We start from the raw sequence: 23,475 nt of genomic DNA, 5'->3' as shown, positions 1-23,475 counted from the left end.
CTAGTTCACCAGAAGGAATAGCGGCACTAGTACTTCTCTGCTCCATACGAGGGACCCGCGGTTCTTGCACATCAAGGACAGAAGAAGAAGTTCGGGGTCTGGTACGCCTGACCTTGGCAGGGGCCACAACTCCATCGTCAGAGCTATCTGTCATGGAGCCGCTGTCGTCTACAGGTTCGTATTCTGAGCCTGAATCTGACAGATGAGCGACTTCCTCTTCACTATCTGTCATGCTCAGAAACGTGTAGGCCTCTTCACTAGTGTACCTTCGATTTGCTATTTTGGGCTCTAAATTTAGTGGTACACTAGTGAGACTCACAGGTAAAAAAAGCTCCTGACTGTTAGCGACTGTATCAAAACGCTACCAAAAAAACTGTTAGCGATTGCAGGGATCAGGCCTGACTCTGCGAACTCTGCAGTTATGTGTGCTTAGTGTTTTGTAAGTGACAGTGATCGATCGATAATGCACTTGGGTGGGCTGGGCTGGGCTGGGCCGAGGGGCAAAACGCAGGTGCTAGCAGGTATCTGGGCTGATCCCGCTAACACTGCGTTTTTGGGAAGCCTAAACTGCTGGGGACGCTAGTATAGATCAGATCAGATATTGATCTGTTCAGATACTATACCACTAAGGGAGGTGTATGCTGCGTGCATGGGTGTTAGCGCTACTGGCACTAACCTGACGCTGCCTGGGGCGACGCAGACCTTATCTGACCCTAAAACCTAACTTATATCACCGCCGGGCGATCAGGGGGTTAAACCTTTATTAGGTAATAAACGGCATGTGCCCTGAAACTATAAAAAATAAACTAACCAGCGTCACCCGTAACAGTTATACGGTGATCACTGGTGAAAGGGTTAACTATGGGGCAATCAGGGGGTTAAAACCTTTATTAGGTAGTATATGGGGGTCCCTGTCGCTATAAAACACTGACGGCGAACCTATATACTTACCTCCCTAACTTGCGTCACCTGTGACACTAATACAGCGATCAGATAAACGATCGCTTAGTGACACTGGCGACGGGGTGATCAAGGGGTTAACCTTTATTAGGGGGGGTTAGGGTGGTATCCTAGACCTAAAAGGGGCTAACCCTAACTGCCCTACCACTTATAACAGTCACAAACTGACACCAATGCAAAAAAAGAAAACTGCTATTGGTGTCACTGTGACAGGGGGTACAGGGGGGTGATCGGGGGGTGAAAAGTGTGCCTAGCGTGTTCTACTGTTAGTGTAGTGTTGGTGCACTTACTTGGATGTCTTCTCTCCTCGGCGCCGGAACGAAAAGACCAGCTCAAGGAGAGATGACATTACTCCCTCTGCTGCTGTTTACATTACAGAGGCAGAGGAAGGATTTCATTGGCCGGGGGCAATCGCGAGGGGGTGGCCACGAATGGATGGCCTCCCCCTCACCTCCGATCGCCTGGGGAGAAATACCGCCTGCCTCGGGCACGGGGGGGGGGTGTGTCCGATCAGACCCCCCGCGGGAGGCAAGTAACGTACCTGTACGTTACTTTGCCTGCCCGTGCCATTCTGCCGACGTATATCATCATGAGGCGGTCGGCAAGTGGTTAAATAAGACAAAGTGTTGGGCCTGGTGTTACCGGTACGGCCACAATTCATATATAAGAAAGCTCCATCATTAAGGGATCGTTTAGCACCAGGTGTTTTTAAATCCTCCCATTCTTTCAGAAAATAGATTATTTTAATTTCTTGGTGGCTTTTATGCCTGTGAACGATGCACTTCCTGCAAGCGCTCCAAGGTTAATATGAAGAAGCGGAAACCGTTTTTAGCGTCAGCCACCAACAAAGAATACACCATCCAATAGTTGATCACATGTGATACTGTTGGAGTGGTCCACATGCTGGAGTGCGACTGTGGGTTGCAGTACATCGGGAGGACCTCGAGACCTTTACATGTCTGCATAGGAGAACATGTTAATGATAATAAAAAAGGTTTAAAAACCCATAATGTTTCGCGACATTTTAAATTGTTTCACAATCAGAACCCCAAGGGCCTCAGATTTTGGGGGATTGAGAGGGTTACCAAACATTTAAAGGGGGGGGGGAATTTTATTCGCCAGTTGAGTTGTATACATGAGACTAAGGTTTTAATTCCAACTGGATTGAATGTTGATTTCGACATCGATTGTTTTATTTCTGACCGCTGATGATTTTGAAATCATTTGATTGTAAAGATTGGCTATGGATTATGTCATGCGTGATTTTCATATTTATAAACATAAATATACATGTTCTTTGTTTAATAATTTTTTATTACTAATAATATATTAATATATATATATATATATATATATATATATATATATATATATATATATATATATAATATAATATATATTTCATTATTAATTGAATTGCTAAGCAAGGTGTTTCCTCATGCCATTTGGCAGTGGGTATTTTCAGCTTCATTGAGACATATGGGGACGCTTCCGGGATCCCGTCCGGAAAGGTGTCGCTCCGCCTTGTGTTGTATCATGTGATGCGGTTCTTGGGTGTCATGGCAGTCAGCTCATGCTATATAAATCGGGTGTCAACGTAATTTCCGTATCCGCTGACGAAGTCCCGCCCCTGGGACGTAACGCATACGGACAGAAGTCACGTAACGTCACCCGCGGCCATCGCTGACTTTTTGCACACACGCTGGAATACCAGGCACTTGGTTACAGTGCCTGACTTGTAAGTTTTTTTTTTTTTTTATTCTGTTTTTTTGTTTAAACTTTCTTTATTGTTGTCCATCACATCTCGACAAATACAGTTCAGTACAAATACGTTAGTGACAGACTTTTTCTATATCAACATTAGCAGTAATTTGCATATTTGTATTTAACAAAAGTAAATTAAAATAAAATAAAGTAAAAATAAAAAATAAATAAGTAAAGAGAGAGAGAAGAAAAAAAAAAGGGGGGGGGGGAAACGGCATAGAAATGGGAGAGAAAAAAGGGGGGGGGGGATAGTCTCGGGCTGTGTTAAAATTTCTGTTGAGACCTTGAAAACTGATCTCGTGGGTAGTACCAGTATATGCTACATTGAGGTTTACAGGTCCCGGGGGCGGCGACCAGCAGTAGCCCTCGCCCACCGTAGACCCTCCGACCTGAGCAATAATGATCTTCCGGACCGGGGAGAGGTACGCCGCGGCCCGTCCGAACCGCCACCACCGGGTACCCCACCGGAGGAGGGGGGCACAAGGCCTCCATCTGTCCTCCCCCGGCGCGCCCCCGGGGCCGCGGGTCCGTCTCCGCCCACACGACCCCCCCGGCCAGGAAAGCAGCTTTTCCTCAATTTTAACCGGTAAGTTATGTTTAGGTGCCCATACTCTGCGCAATCAACCAACAGTGCTATGAATAATATCACTTGATAGGGTAAGGGAAGTAGGGGTAAGAAGAGAAAAGAGTAGAAAAAAGGGTGGAGGAGTGGCAGGGAGAGTGGGCGGGGTAAGGGGGGGTAGATAGGGTCAAACCTTGTTCACTCGTGCTTCTCCGATCATCCACCTCGGACTATCCGCCCCCAGGCAGCCCCTTGGTTCTGGCAAAGGCATCGGAGTCCATGTGCGACCTATATTTCAGTCTTAAGGAGAAACCGTGGTGGGAGCTATTTAGGGTGGGCTCTGTGGCCCAATGTGGGATCCGCCAATTTTAATAGGGAAGTGTCCAGGCTAGAGGGTACATAGGAAGTATCTTGGAAGTGTTCTTGCCATATTGACCATATGGCTGTGTGCTTAACTGTAGTGTTTTTGCCCACTGCCACCCACTCCTCTGCTTCCCTTATTGCATTAACCCTGCATATCCACTCGTCTTTGCTCGGTATCTGCTCTTTCTTCCAGAAGATAGGCAGTAGACGTTTAGCGACATTGAGCAAATGAGGTAGTGCGCTTTTTTTGTAGCGACTAACTGGTACAGGGGGGACATGCAGGAGGAAATGTTCCGGGGAGAAGGGGATCTCTATTCCGAGGATATCTTTAATCTGGTCCTTAATCATCCGCCAATATGTCGTTATTCGTGGGCACTCCCACCACAAATGTAGGAGGGTGCCTCGGCCTCCGCATCCCCGCCAACATCGATCTGAGCTAGCAGGATAAATCCGCGCCAGGTCAGATGGGACTCTGTACCAACGTGTTAATAATTTGTAATTTGTCTCTTGCATCTTAGAGTCCAGCGAGCTGGAGTGTGTGAATTGGTACATACATGCTAGTTGAGATTCGGAGAACCCCTTCCCAAGGTCTTTCTCCCATGCTCTTATATAAGTAGGTTTAGAGGCCGAGGCCGAGGACCCCAGTAATTGATAAAGTTCAGAAATCATGTGTGGGACCGGTTCTTCCAGTATAAACAGTCCCTCAAAAGGCGAGAGTGTTGAGATGTCCCTAATAGAGTTGCCGTGTACTGCAAAAAAGTGGTGCAATTGTCTGTACTTCCAGAAATGTAGGTGTGGGCTACCTGGTCTATTTCCCAGAGACTCAAAGGGCAGAAGCTTCCCACCTCTCAATAGTTTGCCACAGCTGGCGTTCTTGTCATCTACCCAGGCCTCAAAGAAACCTGCGCGTTCCCCCGGTTCAAACCAGAGGAATCCGCCCAATGGGGCCAGCGGGGACACAGGGGGGGCTAAGTTCAACCTTCTGTTTACTCTGTCCCATGTGTCAAGCGTAGATATCGTCAATGGGGACGTAGAGTCTGATAATCCCCTGTGTTCCCGTGAGAGCCACAGGGCGTAGGACAAGTTTCTGCCCGCCATATATTTTTCCATGGTCACCCATAGTTTGGAGTGTCCATGGAAGTGCCAATTTAGAGTTCTCTGTAGGGCAATAGCCTGGTAGTATTGCTGTAAGTCCGGGACTCCCAACCCTCCGTATCTTTTCGAACGTCTCAGCACCTTCATAGCAATTCGTGGCTTCTTTGAATTCCAAATGAAGGTGGTGATCAAGTTGGATAATTGTTTAAAAAAGGTTTTGGGCAAGCGTATGGGAAGCATCTGCATATAAAACAGAATTCTGGGGAGTACGTTCATTTTTATTATATTTGTCCTGCCTATCCATGTGAAAGCTGTCTTCGTCCAATGTGTTAAGTCTTGTTTAATTTCTGTCATTTATTCTGTTTTTTAAAAGAAAATAAAAGTTTTTGCTTGCTGAGAGCAATATATATGTTTTTATTTACATGATCAATGTGGCTGTGGAGTTTGGTTTCCTGCACTTGATATTTTGAAATTGGTATCGCTTATTAAGAAAGCCAGGATCTGTTGTCTGTTTGCCTGACCGCTGACATGTTATTACATCCTATGAGGGAAAGTGTATATGACCCTCTGTAGTTAAAGGGTCCATTCTGTGAGGTGAGCGGTCATTTCTTCCATTGATGGAGGTATACCCACAAAGTCACCTGCATGTAGGGCTGAAACAACTAATCGATTAATCGTCAACTAATCGATTATGAAATTAATCTATTACTATTTTCATAATCGATTAATTGGCCAGTAACATAATGGGGTTAAAAAAACCTAAAATGAGTTCTTTATAGTACAAAAAGAGCAAATAATTGCTTCTGTAAATATTACTTTCACATTTCTACAGTAAAAAAAAATGAACCCCTTACAGTAGTGATTATCTGCTTTTTTTTTGTACTATAAAGGGCTAATTTTAGTTTTTTAACCCCATTATTTAACTAAACATCTTAGACCTGGTTCACATCCATGTGTTTTTTGGTGCTTTTTGCAGAAACGCACTACAGTTCATTTACATGGTTTCCTACGGGACAAGTTCACATCTATGCTTTTTCAGCCGCTGCGTATTTGGAAAGGGTCAAGGACTTTTAACGCAAAACGGTGCTTTTTTGGTTCAATATACTTATACTTATATACATACAATGGAGAAGCTGCAGAAAAGCATGTAATGCGTTTTTGCAGCAATTTGTGTTTTTTAATCTGCCCAACAACAAATTGGCCACAAATTTGCAAAATTGCAAAAACGCAAATCGCAACAAAATCACATGCGCAAAAATCAAAACGCACAGCAAAAAGCACTGCAGAAACAGATCAAAAGCAAACTGCATAGGTGTGTACCGAGCCTTATGCTGGCCACACGGATCAATATAGTCAGTATATCTCCTCTGATAGTATATACAGTATATCTCTTCTGTCTGTTATTCTCAGAGTGGATTAGATATTTTGCTCCCCAACTATATAGTTGGTTATTTATATTTACCACTGCATAGAGATATTTAAGAATAAATTGCCTTTTTTTAAAAACTTTACATATTAACTAAATTATACACCACGCTTTTTTCTGAGGTTATTAACCGATTAATCGATTAATCAAAACAATAATCGGCCAACTAATCGATTATGAAAATAATCGTTAGTTGCAGCCCTACCTGCATGTTTACCATATTGTAGCACCATTGAATATCGCACACAGTGGTGGACCTTTGATATATGGACTTATTAGCGCTGCACTGTCTGTTTATATTTTACTGTATGGGATTTGAATTATTGACCCTAAATGTTCAGCAGCTTCAAAAGGGGTACTATTATTGCGCTGGTTGTTTTTCTTTATATTCATATGATGGTGAAGATTGCAGAAAAAGCTGCTTTTTTTGTTTAAATGTACTATATTTTTTTTATTTGAGTTCTACCTTCATGCTGTTCCTTTTTATGTGTGAGATTCACATATGCTAAAAAGTATTTCTGTCTTCTAGGCGCTGTAGCACTGAAGAATCTGGAGATTAAAGAAAATGCATTGGTACGGCTAATTTTTTTTTTTTTTTTTATGTTAGGCACAGCTTAAAGTGGATGTAAACCCTCACATATACCCAGTGAAGAGAATAGCCTCAAATGATACACAGCGATTAAACAAATCTCCCTACATACGTTTTTTACATGTACTGTATATCTGCTGTCTTCCTGTCTCTACACCCTTTGAAAAGTGCAGATCCTGTTAAAATCCTTCTTCATCTTTCAGCAGTACATAGGGCTGGGTGGGGAGACTGGATTTACACTGTGTGAGAGCTGATTGGAGGAAAGGGGCACCCCCTCCCCCCTTCACATAGGCAGAGGAACAAAGGAACATGCAGAGCTGTATTCTGAATAGACAAGCTCGGTGCTCATCTCCCTTTAAGTTCCCTCCCCGACACAAATTTTCAGCTCATGTTATCTTGTGTGGGAGAACTTGTCAGAAGTGACTCATGCTGATGACAGAGGAAAGAAGCACCAGAGAGAAACAACACTTGGAGCTTTGGAGAGAGACAAGTAAACACTACAGATATATACGTGCTTAGTTCAAATTTCATGAATGCGGTTTACAACCACTTTAAGTGTCAAAAGAAATCATTTATACGCTTTGTGTTTATATTTATGTAACTTTTGTAAGCCTCCTTAAAACCTGGCTATAGTATAGAAAGTAAAATTGTACTTGTATGTTTTAATCATTGTAACGTTACTGTTTAGATTTGTCAGGGAACAGCAGCAGAGCTTAATTTGGTTTGGATGCTTTCTATTACCTTTGGACTCATTACCATTTCATATTTGTAGAAGATGGTTCCACAAATCCCAACCTGGAACCACTGCCTGTACATTTGTAGTGACTTGCTGTAAAACCGGAAATTCTTTGCTGATAAATCTAGTTCTAGAAAATATTAGGTTACATGCCCACATATTGTTAAAGTTGTAAACCTCAGACATGAAATATGAACAAAGCATATCTCTATAGTGTGTACTTGTCTCAATTAGGAGCACCAAGTGTCATTTCTGTCTGACGCTTGTTCCTCTGCTATAAGCATGAATCACTTCTGACAATGTTCCTGACACCAAGAGAAAAAAGGTGACAGGGGAAAGGTGAGCTCCAGCATATTGACAGCCTCAGCTCTATTCCTGTGTGCTGTGTGAAGGGGGGTGTTTCCCTTCCCTCCAATCAGCTCTGAGAGCTCTTCTCACTGATGTAACTTCTGCTCTCTGCCCCCTGCTTTTCAGAGCTGAGAGATCATGTGTAAATTCTGCACTTTGAATGGATGTAGAGAAGAGAAGACTGGCAGATAAACAGATACAACTAATGTAGAAGGATTTATTTCATCTCTGTATATCATCTGAGGCCAGTCACTTTTATGGGTATATGTGAGGTTTTACAGCCACTTTAATTGTTCACTCTGTATTGTTTTCTTTCAAGAATGCATACACTCATTAGACCTAAAGCTCACCTCAGAGAAAATTTAAAAGTAACCCTTGCTGTGGAGCTGCATCTGCACTAAAAGGGTTAATAGCCCATTCTGTCTAGGGGAGAGAAGAAGCAGTATTACATACTTGATTTTCTGCTGCCCTGCCAGATGGTGCTCCCTCACGCTTCAGCCGTGAACTGTCCCTCAGCGTCAGCACATCCAATGCAGGGCTATGGACACTGCTTTGGTATTGATAACCTCCGAAGCCCAGACCATTGGTACATGGGGGGAAAAGAAGCTGCGGGGGGCTGATCTAGCTGCAGGTAAGAGCAGAGGTTCAGCTAAGTAAATCTTTTTTTTTTTTTTTTTTTTTTTTTTTTGTTTCCCTAGATATAAACAACCAATTAACCCTTGCAGTATAGGTGGAGTCCCACTGCAAGGGAACATTTTTTTGTTGCCCGGAGTTGGGCTTTAGGCTGAAGTAATGGTTATTGTTGTTTTTTTGTAGAGTCAACTGGATGTGCCTTTTAAAGTGAAAGCCGGACATATTGGTGAGTTGAAGAAGACTGGCCAATTTTTATTTATTTATTACCAGGACTACGTTTTGAAATATTGAATTTCACATCAGTCAGTGACAAGCTGTTTTGCACGTGACAAAGTAAATTCAGTCCTTAATTTTCTTTGAATAACATTGTAATTTATTAAATAGACTAGCAAAAGCGTGTCTAATTGTTTAATAAGTTGGAATTTGGATGTCCCAGTGGTGAAAATAATTTCTGTTTTGTTGAAATGGAAATACTGTTATAATTAAAAAATATGGGGGTTGATTTACTAAAGGAAAATGGGATGTTCACTTTGCGAGGCAAAAACCCCGTGGGGTATATAAGCTGGAGGGCAGTGTTTAAAGCTGAGCTCCACCCAAAAGGGCTAGCTTTGTTTGTTCGCACCCCCCCCCCCCTCCACTGCCACATTTTGACACTTTTTGGGAAGGAAAAGGGAGGAGGTAACTGGTTTTGACAGGTACCCGCTCCCATTTCCGGGTAAGATGATCGGCAATCTAAGACATTTCCGCCCCCCAACCCCCCCCCCCTCCCCGCTGCCTCTTGGGGAAACGCACAGGTCCCAGAAGACTTTGGGATCATTCACAAAGTGCAGCATGACTAGCGCATGCGCAGTAGGAAACGGGCTGTGCTATGCTTTCCCTTACTTACAATGCCGGCGCCTGCACCCAAAGCTGACATTGCGGGATCCCTGGACAGGTAAGTGTCCTTTTATATTAAAAGTCACCAGCTACAGTATTTTTAAAGTAAAGTAAAGCTCCTCTTTAACCACTTAACAACCGACCCATAGCCGAATGACGGCTACAGGGCGGTTGCATAACTCTGGGAGGACGTACAGTGATGTCCTCCCAGAATCCCGCTCTTGCGCGCCCCCCTGGGGCACGCACCCGAGAACATCGGTGACATCACGGATCAGCAGCCGTTTACCATGTGATCGCTCCGTCAAATGAAGGAGCGATCACATGTAAACAAAACGTTCCTCTCTATCCTCTGTGTACTGATCGGTACAGTGTGCCATACCCCGCAATACCCTGCCATACCCCGCAATACCCCGCAATACCCAGCCATACTCTGCATTACTCGGTCATACCCAGCCATACTCTGCCATACCCAGCCATACTCTGCATTACTCGGTGATACCCAGCCATACCCTGCCGTACCCTGCCGTACCCTGCCGTACTCTGCAGTACTCTGCCGTACTCGACCTCTGTATGTGGCCTGGCTGTGGAAGTCTCACACATGTGGTATCTCCGTACTCAGGAGGAGTAGGAGAATCTATTTTGGGGTGTCATTTTTGGTATGTACATGCTATGTGTTAGAAATATTGTATAAATGTTAAAAAAAAAAAATGCTTTTTAACCACTTCCCGCCCGCCGTCATTTGACGTCCTTGACTTTGTGTGGGGATATCTGAATGTTGCCTACAGCTACAGGCATCATTCAGATATAAGCTGTTTCAGCCGGCGATTCCCTACACCATAAGAACGATCATAGCAGCTAATTTGCTGCTTGATCGCTCTTACGGGAGGCGAGAGGGGACATCCCCCCTCCCGCTGCCCTCTGGTGCTTCTACCGACTCACCGCTACGATCGAAGCCAGGTTCGTGTGTTTTTTTTTTTTATTTCAGGCTTCCCAGCCTAGAGGTGAGATGTGGGGTCTTATTGACCCCATATCTCACTGTAAAGAGGACCTGTCATGCCATATTCCTATTACAAGGGATGTTTACATCCCTTGTAATAGGAATAAAAGTGATCAAAAAATTAATTTTTTGGAAAAAAAGTGTCAAACTAAAATAATAATGAACAATAAAAAAAAAAAAAAAAAAAAAAAAAATTTTTAAAGCGCCCTTGTCCCGTGTGCTCGCATGCAGAAGCGAACACATACGTAAGTCCCGCCCACATATGAAAATGGTGTTCAAACCATACATGTGAGGTATTGCTGCGATCTGTAGAGCGAGAGCAATCATTTTGGCCCTAGACCTCTTCTCAAACTCAAAACATGTAACCAGTAAAAAATTTTATAGCATCGCCTATGGGGATTTTTAAGTAGCGAAGTTTGGCACCATTCCACGAGTGTGTGCAATTTTGAAGGGTGACATGTTAGGTATCTATTTACTCAGTGTACTTTATCTTTCACATTATGTAAAAACATTGGGCTAACTTTACTGTTTTGTTTTTTTTTTTAAAAGCACAAAACTGTTTGTTTGTTTTTTCCAGAAAAAACGCGTTCGAAAAATTGCTGCGCAAATACCGTGCGAGATAAAAAGTTGCAACGACCGCCATTGTATTCTCTATGGTCTTTGCTAGAAAAACATATATAATGTTTTGGGGTTCTATGTAATTTTCTAGCAAATAAATGATGATTTTTACATGTAGGAGAGAAATGTCAGAATTGGCCTGGGTGTTCCAGAATGCCTGAAGGTGCTCCCTGCATGTTGGGCCTCTGTATGTGGCCAGGCTGTGTAAAAGTCTCACGGATGGGGTATCGCCGTACTAGGGAGTAATAGCAGAATGTGTTTTGGGGTGTAATTTGTGGTATGCATGTGCTGTGTGTGAGAAATAACCTGCTAATATGACAATTTTCTGGAAAAAAAATAAAATAAAATCTTGATTTTGCAAAGAATTGTGTGGAAAAAAATTCCAACTTCAAAAAACTCACCATGCATCTTTCTAAATACCATGGAATGTCTTCTTTCCAAAAAAGGGTTCATTTGGGGGGTATTTGTACTTTTCTGGCATGTTGGGGTCTCAAGAAATAAGATAGGCCATCAGTACTTCAGGTGTGATCAATTTTCAGAGATTGGCACCATAGCTTTTGGACTCTATAACTTTCACAAAGACCAAATAATATAAACCAATTTGTACGTATTTTTACCAAAGATATGTAGCAGTATAAATTGTGGCCAACATTTATGAACTCATTTGCTAAATTTTATAACCGAAACAAAGAAAAATTCATTTTTTTACAGAATTTTCAGTCTTTTTTCTTTTATAACGCAAAAAATAAAAAACCCAGCAGTGATTAAATACCACCAAAGGAAAGCTCTATTTGTGTACAAAAAAAAAAAAGGGACCAAAATTTCATATGGGTACAGTGTTGTATGACTGAGTAATTGTCATTCAAAATGTGAGAGCACCGAAAGCTGAAAATTGGTCTGGTTAGGAGGGGGGTTTAAGTGCCCAGTAGTTAAAGTGGTGTAGGATATAATGTACTGCACAATTAACACTAAGGACCTCCCACCTACTTCCTACAGTTTCTCTGCTCCTCCTAAATAAACGATAACTACATTATAAAGCTTTACTTGTAATGCAGTGCACAGAGCATTATGACTTCCAAAGTTGGGTGACGCACAAAGGGGGTTATTTTCTAAAGGAAAATGCACTTTGCACTACAAGTGCACTGAAAGTGCACTTGGAAGTGCAGCCGCTGTAAACCCGAGGGGGACGTGCAAGGAAAATATAAAAAAGCATTTTAGTTTGCACATGATTGGATGATAAAATCAGCAGAGCTTCCACTCATTTCAGATCTACCCCTCAGATTTACAGCTACTGCACTTCCAAATGCACTTGTAGTGCAAGGTGGATTTGCCTTTCGTAAATAACCCCCAAAGTGTTGCTAAACGCGTGTTTTTTTTTTTTTGTTTTTTTTTTACCTTGTTTTGATTTTATTAACTGATGGATGAGTTTTAAATGATTCAGTTTTAGCTAAAACGTGTTTCCCATTGCAGTCATTTGGATTCTTCCTTTTCCAACTTTTCTTTAAAATGTTTTACATGTATGACATCCATTATATCCAGAACTGAAGTATTTGAAAACTCAATATTGTTTACCAGTGTTTGGCTCATTGTTAATTTTTTCTGCTGTGCACAATTCCCTTGTGTTGATGACAAATCGTTTTGCTTTTTTAAAGTCCCATGCACATGTATAAAAGCAAATTCAGGTGTAAAGATTTTGCCAATAGTTGGTTAATGGAAAATGAATGAGTATCATATGCAGGGGTTTGAAATTTTAAAATGGCATACCATTCAGCACTGTAAAGAAAGAAGAGCTTTTTTTTTTTTTTCTCCCCTTTTTTCCTCCCCCCTTCCTCTATCTTCGCTCTTTTCTAAGCTCCTCCAGTCTCGTATGACAAATAAAATTAGCAGTTTCCTCTCATGTCATATTCCAATTTATGCACCTCAGTTCCGCACTGATTTCATAATCATCGATTGATATCTTGTATTCTTCTATATTGTTGGTGCTTGTTGTTTGGCGTGGCCAAATTGGTCACCTGATAGACAATTTTGTATTTATTGCTGTACATTTTTATGTTTATTTTATCATGTGGCTTTGTGGTAACTGCTGTTGATAAAGAAATAAAAAAAAAAAAAAAAAAAAGAAGAGCCAAGGGTCTCTACTAGTAAGATGTTTCTATATGATAGCTAGCTTTTGAAAGGAAACATGTCAGAATAATTCTGCATTAGTAGAACATTTTATTGTTTCAGTAATCAAACTAGCTTTTGTCTTCTGCAGGAAAACTCGATCTAAAAATCCCTTGGAAAAATCTTTATACGCAACCAGTGGAGGCTGTTCTGGATGGCGTTTACTTATTAATAGTGCCTATTGCTAGTAGGTTCATGGTTTTCATTCTTTGTATGTTTACCATTAAAAGGTGTGTGCTGGTCACAAAGGCAGTATTCATAGATGAATACTGTATATTAAATAGTTTCAGCCCTATTAGGTGACACGGTTCCAAAAAAACCTCCAGTCTAAATGATAATCTGCATGTTGGTGGAGGATCCTAATATATGTTGAAATATAATTATTTATTTGTTTATGGTTACTGTCAAAAACTCCCAAAACCCTGATATGTTTAGCTCCCATGCACACCGGTGCGGCTTTCAAATTGCGCTACTTTAGCGCGATTTCAGAGCCGCACATCAGTGCGATTTTTCACTGCCAGTTTCATTGTGGTTTGTGACTTCATTTAACAGAAGTCTATGCAAGTCTCAGTGAAATCGGTAAAAAGCAGTACAGCAACCCTTTTCATAATCACTGCGACTTGAATGGTTCCATTGCCAGCAATAGGGTGTGACTTATAATTGCGATTTGGAACTGTCAAAGTTGCACCGGTGTGAATGGGGAGCTTGGTGTCAGTGCTGCTTTTATTTAACCACTTCATGCAAATCCGGTACCTGTACATCGGTACTTTGGCGCTAAATACTGTAAATACTAAATAACTGCTGCCATAACCCCGGTATTTTCAGGAACAGCTTGCGGTTCTCGTTAAGATAAAAGTGGTCTCTGCGGCGGATTCACCACAAGATCACTTTTATCGGGGACGGGAGAGGGCCCCGCCGCGCTCCGGTCATCTCCGCCGCTTACCGGAGCCGTCAGTAGCGGCGGAGACGATCGCGTCCTTTGCCCTCTGAGTCTGAATGCCGAGTGAGGGAATGATGGCCCCCACTCGGCTCTATAACATTAGATGGCGGAAACGACGTCAAACGTAATTTCCGGCCAATGGTTTTAAAGAGGATATTTTTTTTTTCATTGCATTTTATTGTAAATAGGAGGGGTGGTGGAGGCGGCATATAGAGGAACCAATACCCTCCATTTTCCTCCTGCAGCCTTTTAGCGGCTGCAGGAGAAAACAAAACAAAAGGGATTGGTTCCTCTACATGCCCCCCTCCTATCCACCTTCTGCTGCCCCAGGCTCCTGTGTACTCCCTCGACCCCCCCCCCCCTTCACCCCTGCCGGGTTTCCCACTCCCCTCTTCCACCAGCTGCTATGTGAGATCTGTCAGGATGGAGAGCGTGAAAGGGGCCAGTAAATGTATAATTTACCGACCCCTTTCACACTGGAGCAGTGTGGGCATTAGCGGTAATGCGCCGCTAGTTTTAGGCATCCCATGTGTGTGCAGATCACCCTCAGAGATGCAAAGTTTGACATTTTAAAGTAGAAGTCAAAGGCTCTAAATTACTTATGTTTGTTTATACCTACTGTCAGTCCTCAATTGGTGCATATTTCTTTCCAGGTATTAAGTATGATGCTGAAAAAGAAGAAAAACAATTTTTGGAAGCAAAGCAACGGGAGCTTCAACGCATTGAAGAGGCCAAACAGAAAGTGGCGGACCAGGGTATGTAAATGTCTTCTGTGTTCAGATGGTATTTTTCTACAAAAGTGAGATATTTCCCTTCTATGTCATGTTGTACTGTGCTGATTGATCTGCTTCTTGTTTTTTGTTTACATGAAGAAAAGCCAAAGGAAGAAAAACAGGATACATTTGTAGAGAAATTAGTAACTCAAGTTATCAAAAATCTTCAAGTGAAGATCTCCAATATTCATGTCCGCTATGAAGATGATGTGAGTAAACAAAGTTGAAGCGGGGATAAGTAGAAAAGTTACTTTTGATTGCGTTGTATGCAGTAGGGATGAGCCGAACACCCCCCTGTTCGGTTCGCACCAGAACATGCGAACAGGAAAAAAGTTCGTTCGAACATGCGAACACCGTTAAAGTCTATGGGACACGAACATGAATAATCAAAAGTGCTAATTTTAAAGGCTTATATGAAAGTTATTGTCATAAAAAGTGTTTGGGGACCTGGGTCCTGCCCCAGGGGACATGGATCAATGCAAAAAAAAGTTTTAAAAACGGCAGTTTTTTCAGGAGCAGTGATTTTAATAATGCTTAAAGTCAAACAATAAAAGTGTAATATCCCTTTAAATTTCGTACCTGGGGGGTGTCTATAGTATGCCTGTAAAGGGGCGCATGTTTCCTGTGTTTAGAACAGTCTGACAGCAAAATGACATTTTGAAGGAAAAAACTCATTTAAAACTACCCGCGGCTATTGCATTGCCGACAATACACATAGAAGTTCATTGATAAAAACGGCATGGGAATTCCCCAAAGGGGAACCCCGAACCAAAATTAAAAAAAAAAAATGACGTGGGAGTCCTCCTAAATTCAATACCAGGCCCTTCAGGTCTGGTATGGATATTAAGGGGAACCCCGGCCAAAATTTAAAAAAAAAAATGACGTGGGGTTCCCCCTAAATTCCAGACCAGACCCTTCAGGTCTGGTCTGGATTTTAAGGGGAACCCCGCGCCAAAAAAAAAAAAAAAAACGGCGTGGGGTCCCCCCAAAAATCCATACCAGACCCTTATCCGAGCACACAACCTGGCAGGCCGCAGGAAAAGAGGGGGGGACGAGAGTGCGGCCCCCCCTCCCTCCTGAACCGTACCAGGCCACATGCCCTCAACATTGGGAGGGTGCTTTGGGGTAGCCCCCCAAAACACCTTGTCCCCATGTTGATGAGGACAAGGGCCTCATCCCCACAACCCTGGCCGGTGGTTGTGGGGGTCTGCGGGCAGGGGGCTTATCGGAATCTGGAAGCCCCCTTTAACAAGGTGACCCCCAGATCCCGGCCCCCCCCCTGTGTGAAATGGTAAGGGGGTACATAAGTACCCCTACCATTTCACGAAGAAAGTGTCAAAAATGTTAAAAATGACAAGAGACAGTTTTTGACAATTCCTTTATTTAAATGCTTCTTCTTTCTTCTATCTTCCTTCATCTTCTGGTTCTTCTGGTTCTTCTGGCTCTTCTGGTTCTTCCTCCGGCGTTCTCGTCCAGCATCTCCTCCGCGGCGTCTTCTATCTTCTTCTCCTCGGGCCGCTCCGCACCCATGGCATGGGGGGGAGGCTCCCGCTCTTCTCTTCTTCTTTTCTTCTTTTCTTCTTTTCTTCTTTTCTTCTCTTGTTCTCTTCTTCTCCGGGCCGCTCCGCAATCCATGCTGGCATGGAGGGAGGCTCCCGCTGTGTGACGGCGCTCCTCGTCTGACAGTTCTTAAATAACGGGGGGGGGCGGGGCCACCCGGTGACCCCGCCCCCCTCTGACGCACGGTGACTTGACGGGACTTCCCTGTGGCATTCCCCGTGACATCACAGGGAAGTCCCGTCAAGTCACCGTGCGTCAGAGGGGGGCGGGGTCACCGGGTGGCCCCGCCCCCCGTTATTTAAGAACTGTCAGACGAGGAGCGCCGTCACACAGCGGGAGCCTCCCTCCATGCCAGCATGGATTGCGGAGCGGCCCGGAGAAGAAGAGAAGAAGAGAAGAAAAGAAGAAGAGAAGAGCGGGAGCCTCCCCCCATGCCATGGGTGCGGAGCGGCCCGAGGAGAAGAAGATAGAAGACGCCGCGGAGGAGATGCTGGACGAGAACGCCGGAGGAAGAACCAGAAGAGCCAGAAGAACCAGAAGAACCAGAAGATGAAGGAAGATAGAAGAAAGAAGAAGCATTTAAATAAAGGAATTGTCAAAAACTGTCTCTTGTCATTTTTAACATTTTTGACACTTTTTTCGTGAAATGGTAGGGGTACTTATGTACCCCCTTACCATTTCACACAGGGGGGGGCCGGGATCTGGGGGTCACCTTGTTAAAGGGGGCTTCCAGATTCCGATAAGCCCCCCGCCCGCAGACCCCCACAACCACCGGCCAGGGTTGTGGGGATGAGGCCCTTGTCCTCATCAACATGGGGACAAGGTGTTTTGGGGGGCTACCCCAAAGCACCCTCCCAATGTTGAGGGCATGTGGCCTGGTACGGTTCAGGAGGGAGGGGGGGCCGCACTCTCGTCCCCCCCTCTTTTCCTGCGGCCTGCCAGGTTGCGTGCTCGGATAAGGGTCTGGTATGGATTTTTGGGGGGACCCCACGCCGTTTTTTTTTTTTTTTTTGGCACGGGGTTCCCCTTAAAATCCATACCAGACCTGAAGGGTCTGGTATGGAATTTAGGGGGAACCCCACGTCATTTTTTTTTTTTTTAATTTTGGTTCGGGGTTCCCCTTTGGGGAATTCCCATGCCGTTTTTATCAATGAACTTCTATGTGTATTGTCGGCAATGCCATAGCCGCGGGTAGTTTTAAATGAGTTTTTTCCTTCAAAATGTCATTTTGCTGTCAGACTGTTCTAAACACAGGAAACATGCGCCCCTTTACAGGCACACTATAGACACCCCCCAGGTACGAAATTTAAAGGGATATTACACTTTTATTGATTGACTAAGTATTATTAAAATCACTGCTCCTAAAAAAACGGCCGTTTTTAAAACTTTTTTTTGCATTGATCCATGTCCCCTGGGGCAGGACCCAGGTCCCCAAACACTTTTTATGACAATAACTTGCATATTAGCCTTTAAAATTAGCACTTTTGATTTCTCCCATAGACTTTTAAAGGGTGTTCCGCGGCATTCGAATTTGCCGCGAACACCCCAAATTGTTCGCTGTTCGGTGAACTTGCGAACAGCCAATGTTCGAGTCGAACATGAGTTCGACTCGAACTCGAAGCTCATCCCTAGTATGCAGTACTTACATCAGTATCACATTTTATTTATTATAATATAGATATCAGCTTATATCTAGCAAAAGCGGGGACAGGGAAGTGGGACTTTAAATGAAGCACATAGATACTAATTGAAGGTTTTAATATGTATAAAAATTGAATGTCGATAACAAGGTACTTAATGGTAATTATGGTACATGTAAAATCTCCAGTACAATTCATGTATATACACACATACATACATACACATATGGTAGAGGCAAGTATTCATATGGTTACAAACAATTGATATAGTATAGCATATAAAAAGTAGCTGAGGATTGAAACACGGCATATATAAGCTCTATGCGTTTCATGGATTGATCCGATCATCAGGAGCATGCACGTGATTGGGGTATATAAAATGTAGATGGTAAAGAATTTTATTTGGTCTGACCCTGTCAGGAAAAAGTTGATAATAGAAAAAAAATGTAAATTAAATAAAAACTGATAAACCCAAAGAAACCCTCACTCTCAATAGTACTTACAGGGGTGACTACATAATGTGGGTGTGGCACTAGGGATTGTGGAACCCCCTAGAGGCCATTACCACCGAGAGCTGAGGTGGCGTGGGGCGGCCGGATGCCCAGCAAGGACAGCGTCCAGGGGGAACAGATCTCCAAAAAGTGTTTTTGTAGTCATGGAAAACAATGAGTGCTGAAACCAAACAAGGACTACTGTCAGGGTAATATAGTGTACAGTGTGTCCTGTACTCGGTAAAGGACACAGGACAGTGATTATTATGCAAAGTGTCAGTAGAGTCCAGGACAGGTGCAAGTAGGAGATTGCAAAAGTGATCAGAGTAAAAGGTGGAAACACCAGGTGAAGCAATGGAAACCAACACCAAAATTGTGCCAGTAAAAGCTAGTAGTAAAAAGTAGGTTGAGCAAGTTACCTGAGACTAACACACAAAAACCCAATGTCCAGGTGATACAGGGGTGAACCATGTAGAAGGATTGAAACCACCAGAGAAAACAGTCAAAATATAGCAGATCCAGGGAAAAAAATAAAACCCCATAACAATCCAACCCCAGTGTTCAAACAAAAAGGAAAACAAATTTAAAAATCTTGAATTGGAATGGTTCAGAAATGTAATAGTGTTTTCTATACTTCAGCAGTGGCAGTTTCCTTTTTGTTTCCTATATACAGTATATATAAAACAAGTTTTGGCTGTTTAGCTATGCATGGATTCTTGCTCTTAGTACAGAAATTTGCTTTAGGCTGGTTGAGAAGCCCTTAGAGCTCAGCTACACATGAAATTTTAGTACCAAGAACTTAACCACTTGTTGACAGAACCGACCTTTGCAACACAATAAAATCTATGGGTAGCTATCAGCAAAAAAGTTATTTCTCATTCGTTCATTGACAGACACAGCCTTCATAACGATAGGGTTATATTGCCTCTATTAGGAGTAGAACTAGGCAGAACAAAAAAAGCAAACGAGCACCTGGCTACGCCCATGGGCCATCCTTAGTCAGTATATAACCCCCTCCCTGCTCTAGGTATTCAGTTTTTTTTTTCTGCCTAGTCAGGAGTAAGGACCTGGCTCCCTGCTGGGACCTGCGGTTCTTTGAATTTTGTTTTATTTCTTTTATTTTTCTCTTTTCCTGTGATCTGCAATCAACAGCCGGGCTGGATGACAGGCTGGATAATATAATTCCTGGTAGTCTCCCCAGCCTGGCCATCGAGCCCGCGCAGACATTAGCTCTGCGCTGGCTCGGCCGCAACATACCCCATTCTGTACCGGGGCGGCCGGCGAGGACAGTCTCGCAGGGACACATATGACCGGGCTACTGCTGTCTGGATCACAGTGTCGTAATGGCCGACAGCCACTCCGTCTAGGCGGGAGATGGATCTGTTTGTGGAGTGCGACCAGCAATCCCTACAGGAGGGGTAAGTATGGGCTCTTCCAGTCCAGGCACGGTGGAGCAGCTGGGCACTCCCTGGGGGGGGTCGATTTGGGGAACCATGCTCTCCCATTCTCCCCTCTCTTCTTTTTTACCTCCCCTCCTTCCCGGGGGTGCTGCCGGTTGCTGGGTGCAGGGGGGGGGTGTGTGGCACCTACCTAGCCTAAGTGGAAGCGTCCCGGTAGAGGAGGGGTAGCTGGGGGCCCGGGAGGGTGGGTTGCGCCCTCCGGGGTTCTCCCCCATCCCCCGCCGCCCCTAGGCCAGAAACCTGGGCCTCACCCGGGGCGGGGGGGGATGGAGGGATGGGTTCATCCAGGTCTCAGGGTTCCCCCTCAGGCAGTGGGGGTCCGAAAATTTAGCCCACGACCTACCGTGGGCATCCGATAATTTAGCCCGCAGCTTTTGCGGCCTACTGCGGTCCCCTAAAAATTTAGGCCGCGGCTTTTGCGGCCTGCTAGGCCTCGTGGTGGCCCCCCCTTTCCTGAGGGGTGGTGCTGCGGAGCTCAACTGTGGCCCCTGTGAGGGGCCACAGTTGTGTCTCCTGTGCGGGGTCACCTGTTTGTGCCCCCTGTGAGGGGCCACGGTTTGTGCCCCCTGTGAGGGGCCACGGTTTGTGCCCCCTGTGAGGGGCCACGGTTTGTGCCCCCTGTGAGGGGCCACGGTTTGTGCTCCCTGTGAGGGGCCACGGTTTGTGCCCACTATGAGGGGCCACGGTTGGTGTCTTCCGTGAGGGGCTCTGGTCTTTGCCCCCTAAGTGAGGGGCCATGGTGTGTGCTCCCTGTGGGGGGCCATGATGTGTGCTCCCTGTGAGGAACCATGGCTTGTACCCCCTGGGGGAGGCCACGGTTGTGTCTCCTGTGGGGGGGGTCACGTTTTTGTCTCCTTTGGAGGGCCATAGTTTTTGCCCCCTGTGAGGGGCCATGGTTTCAGTCCCCTTTGAGGGGTTCCGGTCTGTGCCTCCTGTGAGGAGCCCCGGTTGGTGCCCCTGTGAGGGTTTGTGTCCCTGGAGGGGCCACGGTTTGTGTCCCCAGTGAGGGGCCCCGTTTCTGTGGAGGGGCTTCGGTCTGTGCTTCTTGGGGCCTCGGCTGAGGGGCGCTGGTTTTCACACTTATTGCATCTGTGCAGGAACCTTTTTTCAAGCTGATGCAGCGGTGGCTGTGGCAGAGGGCTGGTATCCCTTTGGATAACCAATTTTGCACGGCGAACGCGTTCCCTCCTCCTTCTTATTCTGGCATTTTTGTCCATGAGGACTGGGAGTGTCCAAAGTGTCTTTGGTGTTTCCAAGAACACTTGCGGTAAGGTACTTCTTTGGGGAGTCCCTCCTTCAGTAGTGGACTGTTCCACCAGTAGTGGACCCCCCTGTCTCTAGGCAGCTCAGGGCAACCATGGTGCCAATAGAGGAATCTCTGGCTTCTAAAGGGTCCAGCGGACATGCCGGGAGGGGGAGCAGAGTCCCCCTGTATTTGCTGCATTGGAGGACCTGTTGGTCCAGGTGTTGCAGCTGGGTCGCTGGGCAGCGGTACCCTGGTTGCTGAGCCCTCTGTCTCCTCAGTGGAGCTGAGACTTGTATTTTGGGGGGCGACCCTGAATGGCAGCATGTCGTGCCTTGATCTTGTCCAATTACAAGATTATTTTCCAGCTGTGTTCCTCCAAAGAGTTTTCTTGCTTCCAATGGCATTTGTCGCCAGACTGCTGGCTGTTCTCCGCGGGGGGCTGTTGATGTAGAGGAGGTTCCCGTGCTGGGAACGGTTCCAGGAGTTTTATTTAAACCTGTTCAGTCTACAGGATGGAGGGCATGGTACATGTCTTTTAGGGGTACAGTAGTTCAGGATGGAGTCCGTCTGCACAGCGGTGGCACTCCTTCGTCGTGGGGACTTTCTGATTTCTATCGACACTACGTATGCTACTTGCGCATTCTGCTATGGGCCCGGCTCCGGCACTTCCGCATTTTTTTTTTGCTGTGGGTGCGGAGCATTATGAGCGTGGGGTGTTGCCTGTTTGAGTTTGGCCACTGCTCCTCGGGTGTTCACGAGGGGTTGGCCCCGGATCTGGCGTGGTTACGTCGGTGGGGGTTTGTGATCCTGGGCTGCCTGGACGATCTTCTTCTCCGGCTCCTCGACTACTCTGAGGAGCACCGTAGTTCTTTTACAAACCTAGACTGGTTTCAAAAAAAAAAAAAAAAAAAACAGCAAAAACGCACCAAAAACGCTGCAAAAACGGTGCACTTGCGTTTTTGATGCTTGTCCATTGAAATCCATTACATGCAAAACGCTGCTTTTTGCATGAAAAAAAGTCCCCGACCCTTTCCAAAAACGCAGAGATACAAAAAAGCATTGATGTGAACATGTTCCATAGGAACCCATGTTAAAAAATTCCCATGCTCATGGTCAGACCACGCCCCTATTCTACTAGAACTAGAACTAGATAACCCCAACCGTAAATCCTATAACTGGAGGCTTAACACATTTCTTCTTCAGCATCTCCCCTCTCAAGTTGAACTACAAACCACCCTAAAACATTACTTCATAGAAAATACCACCCCGGATATATCGCCAACCACCCTCTGGGAAGCCCATAAGGCGGTCATGCGCGGTAAATGTATAGCCTTATCCTCCGCTATGAAAAAAAACTCCCTAGCTACAAAGACAAAAACTGAACAGGATCTTAGGCTAGCCGAACGTAAACTCCAAATCACCCCCTCCATACCCATCCTCCGGAAGGTTGTCAAACTTCGCTCAATTTTAAAGGAATTCGCCCTAGGCCAGGTAGAAAAAGCACTGACAAGACTGAAGCAAGTATTCTACGACAAGGGAAACAAGGCACACTCCCTATTAGCTAATAAATTACGTGACAAATTTCACATGCAAACGCCACATCAGATCAAAAACACATCGGGGCACATAGTCTCCCATCCTAAAGAGATTGCTAATGTCTTTGCGGACTTTTATAAACATCTATACAACAACCCAGATATACCTAGTAATCCCCCTTCATCAGAATTATCCCATAAAATGCGAGCATACTTGGAACGCAGTGGAATTCCCCACTTAACACCTTCTGACCTGCTGACACTGAACATGCAGATTACAGATGAGGAAATAGAAATGACCATTAAGTCCCTTCCATCTCATAAAGCCCCGGGACCAGACGGATTCCCGTACGAATACTACAAGACGTTTCTCCCCATACTGCTCCCACATATGCGCAAGGTCTTTCACACCTTCCTTCACGATGCCATCATACCTCCAGACATGCAACGCTCTTTTATAACTTTAATCCCTAAGCCGGACAAAGACCCCTCCCTCTGCGCAAGTTACAGACCCATTGCATTACTGAACTCTGACCTTAAAATTTTCACCAAACTACTTTCCAACCGCCTAAACCAGATTCTCCCCTCCCTGGTCCATAAAGACCAGGTGGGGTTCGTCCCACTGCGACAGGCCGGTGACAACACCAGAAAGGTTATAGACCTAGTGGAGGTGGCGAATAGAGAGCACCAAGCAGCCTTG

The 23,475-nt window shown here is 44.8% G+C and overlaps 1 protein-coding gene across 2 annotated transcripts in view; it reads left to right on the top strand.

Annotated features, from left to right (window-relative positions):
- Positions 1-23,475, top strand: part of VPS13A (vacuolar protein sorting 13 homolog A) — a 370,607-nt gene that overhangs the window by 67,004 nt on the left and 280,128 nt on the right. For both annotated transcript variants that reach the window (XM_073633920.1, XM_073633912.1), the window contains exons 2-6: positions 6,700-6,743; positions 8,660-8,702; positions 13,222-13,317; positions 14,724-14,825; positions 14,943-15,052. In XM_073633920.1, coding sequence (XP_073490021.1) covers positions 6,700-6,743; positions 8,660-8,702; positions 13,222-13,317; positions 14,724-14,825; positions 14,943-15,052 — 395 coding nt within the window. The remainder of the gene's footprint in view (positions 1-6,699; positions 6,744-8,659; positions 8,703-13,221; positions 13,318-14,723; positions 14,826-14,942; positions 15,053-23,475) is intronic.

This window comes from Aquarana catesbeiana, linkage group LG01 (assembly GCF_042186555.1).
Source record: "Aquarana catesbeiana isolate 2022-GZ linkage group LG01, ASM4218655v1, whole genome shotgun sequence".
Taxonomy (NCBI): domain Eukaryota; kingdom Metazoa; phylum Chordata; class Amphibia; order Anura; family Ranidae; genus Aquarana; species Aquarana catesbeiana.
The sequence above is the reverse complement of the archived record's forward strand: the minus strand, read 5'-3'. Positions and strand labels throughout refer to the sequence as shown.